At 49.7% G+C, this 9256-nt stretch overlaps 1 protein-coding gene across 1 annotated transcript; it reads left to right on the top strand.

Moving 5' to 3' along the window:
* The first annotated feature begins 828 nt into the window (after nt 1–828).
* On the top strand, nt 829–3446 carry LOC123141724 (ethylene receptor 4-like). Its single transcript, XM_044560800.1, has 2 exons — nt 829–2692; nt 2787–3446. The coding sequence occupies exons 1-2, from the start codon at nt 1037–1039 to the stop codon at nt 3309–3311; spliced, it is 2181 nt and encodes a 726-aa protein (XP_044416735.1). The 5' UTR covers nt 829–1036; the 3' UTR covers nt 3312–3446.
* The last annotated feature ends 5810 nt before the right edge of the window (nt 3447–9256 follow it).

The following is a 9256-nucleotide window of genomic DNA, read 5'->3' as shown; positions in this document are numbered from 1 at the left end:
CTCGCGAAAAAAAAACAGAAAACGCGTTTTTTTTCGTTTCCGAAAGGCACGGGCGTGACGCTCGCGAAAGCACAACCCTGCCTCTCGCGAAAGCAAAACCGTGACTCTTGCGAAAGGAAAAAAACATAAAACGCGTTGTTTTGTTTCCGAGAGGCACGGCCGTGACTCTCGTGAAAGCAAAGCCGTGCCTCTCGCGGAAGGAAAACCGTGACTCTCGCGAAAGGAAAAAAACACTTTTTTGCGCAATTTTTTTTTCGAATTTTTTTTTGTCGAAAAGCTAAGGAAGACCGGTGGAAAACCAAAACGTAAAAAAAAACCCAGAAAAAAACCGTTTAAATAGCCGAAAACGCGTGCAGAAAAACAAAAAAATAATCCGAAGGGAGCGCCCAGAGCGCGACACATGATGAATGGCTGAAAGCACGCCAAGTGGCACTGATCGTTGCGAGGCTGCCGAAGAAGCGCTCGTTAACTAGTGACTCCCTTTGAAAACCGCTCAGGGAGACACAGTATTGGACCGGCCCGCTAGCATCGCACCAGAGAGAGGCGAGACGATAGCTGGGCCTTGCTGCGGGCGAAATATAGCCCTGGCGGTAGAGATGCGCTGGACCTGGACTGGGCTGTTTGTCGATAGCTAGCCGGTTGCTCTTCTCCTCTGCAGGAAAAAAAAGTGTCCGGGCCTCAGCTCAGAGCCAGAGCGATTTGGTCTGAAAAGATAAGGTAAGATACTGCACACTCCAGCTACAGCGGTGCATCCGTGCATGTCAGCGTTGGCTACACTTGTCAAGCCGAGCGGAGCATGCAGCCCTCGCGGGGGCAACACTTGTCAAGCCGAGCGCAGCATGCACGCATTCCGATGGACCGATGGCCGCTCTCATCTCCCCCACTCCACCGCACCGCCACCACCACGCCGGAGTGCCGGAATCCCCTTTCTCTTCTCCCCCATGCTCCACCGCACGCCACCATCGACCTCGAGAAATCAAAATCTTTCTTCCCATGCACCGCACGTGCGCTCGGTTGATTCGCTGATCGGGGCCGGATGGACTATCAGAAGATGCGGCGGTGCGGCGACGGGTGCGACGGCGCGGTGGACGCCATGCTGCAGTGCCAGAAGGTGAGCGACTTCCTCATCGCGGCCTCCTACCTCTCCATCCCGCTGGAGCTGCTCTACTTCGCCTCCTGCGCCGACCTCGCGCCCGTCAAGTGGCTGCTGCTCCAGCTCGCCGCCTTCGCCGTGCTCGGCGGCGCCGTCCACCTGCTCGCCGTCCTCACCCACCACCACCCGCACTCCTCCGGCCTCCTCCTCGCCTCCACCGCCGCAAAGCTCCTCGCCGCGCTCGTCTCCCTGGCCACCGCGCTCTCGCTCCTCACCTTCATCCCGCGCCTCATCCGCGCCAAGCTCCGCGAGGCCCTGCTCCGCGCCAAGGCGCGCCAGCTCCACCGCGACGTCGGCCTCATCCGCCGCCGCGTCGAGGCCACCTCCCGCGTTGTCCGCATGCTCTCCCGCCACATCCGCGACTCCCCGCACGACCACCACGCCATCCTCCACACCACCATGCTCCACCTCGCCGACGCGCTCGCGCTGCACAGCTGCGCCGTCTGGGTGCCCGTGCCCGGCGACGTCCTCCAGCTGGTGTACCAGCTGAGCCTCAGAGACAAGGGCGCCGTCATGCTGGGCTCGCGGGCCCCTATCCCCGCCGTCGACCCTGACGTGGTCGACGTAATGTCCGGCGTGGCCGCCAAGGTGCTCCGGCCGGGATCGGCGCTTGCGGCGGCGAGCGGTGGCGGCCTGCAGCCTCCGGGGGGCGTGGCTGCCATACGGATGCCCATGCTCAAGGTCTCCAATTTCGACGGAGCGAGGACACCGGAGGCGAGGTCGTACGCCATCTTGGTGCTGGTTCTGCCTGACACGGGACGATGGAGCAGCCAAGACCTCGAGATCGTGGAGGTCGTCGCCGACCAGGTCGCCGTGGCGCTCTCTCACGCGGCGGTACTCGAGGAGTGGCAGTCGATCCGGGACAGGCTCGCCGATCAGCACAGGGCCCTGCTGCAGGCGAAGAACGAAGCGGCGACGGCGACCACGGGCATCCACTCCGTCCAGAGCGCCATGTGCGGGGCCATGCAGCGGCAGATGCACTCCGTCATCGGGCTGCTCTCCATGCTGCAGCACGCCGCCGCCGCCGGCATGCGGCCCGAGCAGAGGCTCGTCGTGGACGCCATCGCCCGGACAAGCGCGCTCACGCTGGCGCTGGCGAACGACGCCGACGCGGAGACGCTGACGACGAGCCGCGTGCCGTTCGGGCTCCACGCGCTGGTCAGGGAGGCCATGGCCGTCGCGCGATGCATGTCCGGCTGCAGCGGCGTTGAATTCTCGTACCACTCGGAGAGCTCCCTGCCCCTGCCCGAGTGGGTGGTCGGCGACGAGACGAGGGTGTTCCATCTCCTGCTGCACATGGTGACCACTCTGCTAGGTCGCCGTTGCGATGGCGCGGCGCCGGGCCGGCTCACGTTCTCCGTCGAGAGCTGCAATGTGGGCGAGGAGGAGAGGTACAGCCGGGACGTGATCCCGATGAGACCATCTGCAGGCTGCAGCATGCGTGTCAAGTTTCAGGTTGGGATGCAAACGAAGTTTCCCCGTCGATCGGCCAGCTCCGACATGGGGCTTAGCTTCGGCATGTGCAACAAGATCGTGCAGGTAAAGAAAACGCACTAAAAATGGAAATTCCTGTATATCTTGATAATCCGGGTGATTGATTCGATCTGCTGCTGCTGCTGAATTTCTTCTTCAGATGATGAACGGCAGCATGCGATCGTCGGGATCGGACGGAGGAAGCATCATCACCGTCGTCCTGCAGTTCCAGCTGCAGCAGTCGGGCGTACGCCGGAGGACGTCGCCGCCATCCATCCCTCGCTTCGACGGCCTGAGGGTCCTGCTCGCGGACAGCGACGGCACGAGCCGGGGGGTGACCGGGATGCTCCTCGAGAAGCTCGGGTGCCAGGTGATGCCGGCGCCGTCGGGAGCCCACTGCCTGCGCCTGCTGGAGAGCGCCGGGTCGTGTTTCCAGCTGGTGCTTCTCGACCTCGACAAGCACGCTCCGGCAGCGACGATGGAGGACGTGTTCGAGGTGGCGCTCCGGATCGGCGAGCTGGGGAGCGGCGGCTGGCTGCTCGTGCTCGCCGCCCTCGCGGTCGGCGACGTCGACGACCGCGTCCTCGAGGTGTGCCAGCGGTCGGGGATAAATGGCGTGATACAGAAGCCCGTCACGCTGGTGGCGCTCGGTGCCCAGCTCGCTGCAGCCCTTCAGAACAATTAGATGACGCTGAGCTGAGAGATGTCATGGGAGTTCATCACGTGGCAACCTGGATTGTACCAAAGTAGAGTATGTACTGTACTACTTTTTCTTTCGGAAGGGCGTGGCTAATAGTCAATCGACTGAAAACTAAAACTACTTTTGGGTCAGTCGACCATTGCGGACCATCGGATGCAAAATCAACAGCCAGATCGTCTTCTTCAACCTCCCGCTCATCTTCCTCTAACCACCTCGCGTATTTGCGGCTACCAAGGAAAAAATATTAGTGTAAATAATGAAGCAGAGAATGTCACTGATGGTGCAAATAATAGTGCAGTAAGACCAAAGGATATAGCGCAAGGAGCATCCGTGTTGTTGAAAAATATTAGCTTACCTTTCAGTGAAGAGGTGAAGATGCAACCTGCAAAAGGAGTCAAACTTCATTTGACCTCACAAGTCATTAATATGCAAACATTTGTTTCCTTCAATGCAATCCTTTAACTAACTCATTTGTGAAGTTGATTATCATGTTTACATATATGAAATTATAAACATGGTCATCTTCTCTGAAATAAACATAGATTTAGGATTTCTATGTCTTGATCACAGGTGATTAATATGACTGTCCGTTTGTTGTGCTGCTATTATAAACATTGCTCAATTGGCACAAGGGCATATTGGTAGGATAGTAGGGGTAGCGAAGAGGAGCGGGTTATAGCTATGTGGTGAAAATCTAAATATATGTTGAGCTTGATGCATTTAATAGCGTAAAATAATTTATTTGTTGTCTCCTCCCATGAACCCCCTCCCAAAATAAGTGTCTCAATTTTATGGGACACTTATTTTGGGACGGACAGACTATACATTTTGTACACCTCTACAACATTTTTCCTAATATATGTTTCCTTGTAACCTATACTTTTTGGAAAATGATGGTTTATATACATGCTTGAATATGCACTTGGAGCTAGAAAGTATTTATTATTATTATTATTACTATTATTATTATTATTATTATTATTATTATTATTATTATTGTTACTATTATTGAAAATGATGGTTTATATACATGCTTGAATATGCACTTGGAGCTAGAAAGTATTTATTATTATAATTATTATTACTATTATTATTATTATTGTTACTATTATTATTTTGAAATAGATTCCAATTAAAATTTTGAAATTGCAATCTTTTTATGCCTGGCATACTCGTGTCTCAGTCCTTGTAACTCGTGTGGTTAATCTCGATAGGGCTGACACAATATATAAATTTATTTGCCTTTTCTTCATTCAAGAACTAAACTAATGCTAAACTAAAACTACACAGGTTGCTTGTGCAAGATGGTTATGAGTTGATTTTTTTATTATAGTTGCTCCAGTGTCGCGTGAATAAAGCTAATTAAAGACAACATTCCTGATATTATACGAGAATATCCTAAGCGCATGATCTTAACAAATTATTAGTTGAATATTGTTCACATTGTATACATCCTCAACTTACATTTTCTTAACCAACTTATAAATTGCAAGTGTATTGCATTTCAATTATTTATGCTTTTTGCTGACTATACATTTTCCCTATACATGCGAAATTGAACATCTAATATGTTTATATATAATACTAGCAACAACAACAACAACCACAAAGCACGGGCAAATAACAAAAGTATTTTTTCCCAAACAAGTTGGTGTAGGCTAGAGTTGAAACCCATAAGATATGAAACCAAGTCATTATTCTGGCAGCACACACCTCTGTCCATGGCTAAATCTTTTGTAATATTCCGGTCCTTCAGGTCCCTCTTCACGGACTCCTCTATGTCAATTTTGGTCTACCCCACCTATCTAAACATATCCATCACAATATGCGCATCTCTGTTAGACTTAGGTGTTGGACATGTCGCTTTTTAGTTGACCAACATTCAACGCCATAGCAAAAATAAACTAAAATATCCGTGGCAATGCACCGGCAATCTACTAGAGTTGGAGAAGGGTTTGACGGGAAATGAAAAGGGTGTGTAGTGAGGTGAAGTTTTTTTGTTGGGACAACGAGGTTTTTTCAGCGGAACTGGAACATATTGAAGGAGGAGATTACGGCATCCGTATTGGAATTTTTTGCAACCGGAAAGATGCCAGCAGGAGTCAATGACACCGCTATAGTTCTTATCCCTAAGGTAAATTCACCGGCTGACCTGAAGGATTTTAGACCTATTAGTCTCTGTAATGTCATATATAAGATTGTTTCCAAATGTTTGGTAAACCGACTGCGGCCTCTTCTCTCGGATCTTATTTCGAAGAAGCAAAGTGCATTCATACCAGGGAGACTTATCACTGATAATACAGTTATTGCCTTTGAGTGTATACATCATATCCAATCAGCTCTTCAAAGTCAGAGTTATTGTGCGTACAAGTTGGATCTTTCGAAGGCTTACGATCGCGTCGATTGGGATTTCTTGGAGAAGGCACTTCTGAAGTGGGGCTTCTCAGGTACATGGGTGAGCCGGATCATGGAATGTGTTAAATCAGTGAAGTATTCAGTCAAGTTTAATGGGAAGTTGTTGGCCCAGTTTACACCGACAAGGGGACTTCGACAAGGTGATCCTTTATAACCTTTCTTATTTCTTTTTGTGGCTGATGCTTTGTCCGCCTTGTTACATAAAGCAATACGAGATGATGGCCTAGAAGCATTAAAAATTTGTAGAAGAGCTCCGGAAATTTCTCATCTTTTGTTTGCGGATGATACATTGCTCTTCTTTCGTGCGAGTTCTGAACAAGCGACAATTGTCAAGGGGGTGTTGAACACATATGCGGAGGCTACGGGACAACTCATTAACCCGGCGAAGTGTTCCATCTTGTTTGCAGACAATTGCCCAGTGACGACCTCAAATGAAGTTAAAAATATATTGGGAGTTGCTCAGGAAGTATTTGAACCAAAATACCTGGGTCTTCCGGTCCCAGAGGGGAGAATGAACAAAGGTAAATTAGAACCACTTCAAGCCAAGTTGAGCAAGAGGCTAGTGGATTGGAGCGAGAGGTATATGTCCATGGCAAGTAAAGAAGTTCTTATTAAGGCGGTTGCACAAGCAATACCTACATATGTTATGAGTGTTTTTAAATTGCCCATGTCAGTTTGTGATGACTTGACCCGCATGATAAGGCAATACTGGTGGGGTGTGGAGAATGGGAAGAGGAAAATGGCATGGCTTGCTTGGGATAAAATGATACTACCCAAAGCTACGGGTGGAATGGGATTCAGGGACATGAGAGCTTTTAACCAAGCTCTCCTAGCCAAGCAGGCATGGAGATTAATTGAACACCCTGAAAGTTTAGTCGCGAGACTATTGTGTGCCAAATATTACCCTTCTGGCAGCTTGGTGGACACTGTATTTACCGGCAATGCTTCTACTGTCTGGAGAGGTATAGAACATGGGCTAGAGCTGGTGAAAAAAGGCATGATCTGGAGAGTGGGTAACGACAATAGTATCAGAACTTGGCGAGATCCATGGATCCCAAGAGGGCCTGTGCTAAAACCAATTACCCCAAAAAGAAGATGTCGACTGAACAGAGTTTCTGAGTTTCTTGATCATAGAGGTAATTGGAATATTGATCTTCTAAATGAACATTTTTGGCCGGTAGACGTGCAAGTGATCCGGAGCATTCGAACATCACCGAGCCAGGATGGTGATTTTCTTGCATGGTTTCCGGGCAAGTTTGGGCAATTCTCAGTCAAATCGGCCTACCATAGGGCGATGCAGGAGCACATACGACGTCACAACCCAGGTGCTAGCAGCTCAAGACCCGAGGGGGATCGCGCCTGTTGGAACTGGGTGTGGAAGGCCCGAGTACCACATAAAATGCGTTCATTTGCATGGAAGGTCTCGGTTGGCGTGTTAGCTACTACAGCATGCAAAGTAAAGCGTCACATTAGCGAATCTGAAGTTTGTCGGCTGTGCGGAGATTCAAAGGATGACTCATTTCATGCATTAATAACATGTCCAAGCTCTGTCGCGATATGGAATACAATGAGGCAGGTTTGGCCACTCCCGACTAATGATGAGTTAATCTACACGGGGCCGGAATGGTTAATGTCACTGCTTGCGGATAGGACAGAGAAGATACACGCAATGATTATCATGTTGCTTTGGCATATATGGTCTGTACGGAATGACCAGTTGCACCATAAAGCCACTCCACCGCTTGACATCACAAAAGACTTTTTATGCAGCTATTTATCTTCTTTCAATCAGGCCCAGAAACACATCATTGAGGATATCATTAAAGGAAAAATGACCGTGGATGAACAGGTGGCCATCCCGGCTCCTATTAGTGCTAAACGTGCACCCTGGCCAAAACCTCCCCTGGGATGGGTCGCACTATCTACGGATGGATCATTTGTGAAGGAGACAGGACTAGCTGGGTCCGGCATGGTGCTTAGGGATTCCGAGGGGGAGGTTATCTTCTCGGCTTATCGGTACCTGTTCAACTGCAAAGATGCCCTTGAAGCAGAGATTAGCGCTATTCTTGAAGGATTGTCAATGAGTATACAGCGGTCAGAATTGCCAATTGTGATCCAATCCGATAACGCGACCGTTGTTGCTGCATTGACTGATGACTCGTTGGACCGTTCTGCATACGGTCATCTCATGTTGGAGATCAAGAAAACTCTGGACTCGCGTGGGTTTATTCCGTTGAAAATTGAGCGTCATCAAAATAGAGTTGCTCATAGTTTAGCTAGTATAGGAAGATCTGGTGGTAGCACCGCTTGTTGGTTGCGCCGTGTGCCAGACATCGTTACTCATGATGTACTAGCAGACTGTAATTCTGTTTCTGAGGAATAAAACCCACATTATCCCGCAAAAAAAAAGAAAGATAACATGGTGGATAGTCCAGGCTACCACATTCTTACCCCAAATATGGGTTAAGATTTGGGGGAGCCCAGACTATAAGATAGTGGGATTTTGGGAAGGCCGTTGGACGTCCAGTTTATGTCCGAACATGATCAGACATATGAGGGAGAAATGAGCTTCGACCTTGAAAATGACCTTAATCATTTTTTTGATTTATTTATATATGTTGTAGCCCGTAGCAACGCACGGGCATTTTACTAGTATATATATAGGACGGCTAGCCGGCCAGCGATTGAGAGGAGTTGTTGGACATTGGTGTTTTGAGGACCCAATTGTAATTTATATTCATGGTTAGGGTGTGTTGTGTATTTTGCATGGATTTATACAGGATCTGTTCTAGCAAAACAAAAATTATACTGTAAAACTATGAAAAAATATCTTGCGATATCCTGTAAACCGATTTTTTTGACGGGATATACAGGATCTGCTAGAGGCAAAGAAACGGAGTAGCTGTTGGGGAACGCAGTATTTCAAATTTTTTACCTACGATCACGCAAGATCTATCTATGTGATGCATAGCAACGAGCGGGAGAGTGTGTCCACGTACCCTCGTAGACCGAAAGCGGAAGCGTTAAGTGACGCGGTTGATGTAGTCGAACGTCTTCACGACCCAACCGATCAAGTACTGAATGCACGACACCTCTGCGATCTGCACACGTTCAGCTCGGTGACGTCCCTTGTACTCTTGATCCAGCTGAGGCCGAGGGAGAGTTTCGTCAGCACGACGGTGTGGTGACGGTGTTGATGAAGTTACCGACGCAAGGCTTCGCCTAAGCACTACAACGATATGACCGAGGTAGAAATCTGTGGAGGGGGGCACCGCACATGGCTAAGATCAACTTTGATGTGTTCTAGGGTGCCCCCCTCCCCACGTATATAAAGGAGGGAGGGGGAGGCCGGCCGACCATCATGGGCGCGCCAAGGGGGGAGGAATCCTCCTCCTAGTAGGAGTAGGATTCCTCCTTTCCTAGTCCAACTAGGAGGAGAAGGAAGGAGAGGGGGAGGGAGAGGGAAAGAGGGGCTGCGCCCCCCTCCCCTAGCCCAATTCGGACTCCCTTGGGGG

Source organism: Triticum aestivum, chromosome 6D (assembly GCF_018294505.1).
Source record: "Triticum aestivum cultivar Chinese Spring chromosome 6D, IWGSC CS RefSeq v2.1, whole genome shotgun sequence".
Lineage (NCBI taxonomy): Eukaryota > Viridiplantae > Streptophyta > Magnoliopsida > Poales > Poaceae > Triticum > Triticum aestivum.
Note: the sequence above shows the minus strand (reverse complement) of the source record. Positions and strands in the feature narration are given on the sequence as shown.

Bases quoted from the DNA above. Each gene is read 5' to 3' on its own strand.
- LOC123141724 (XM_044560800.1), top strand. From the start codon at position 1,037: ATGGACTATCAGAAGATGCGGCGGTGCGGCGACGGGTGCGACGGCGCG. The intron at 2,693-2,786 runs GTAAAGAAAACG...TTTCTTCTTCAG, and splicing joins TGTGCAACAAGATCGTGCAG to ATGATGAACGGCAGCATGCG.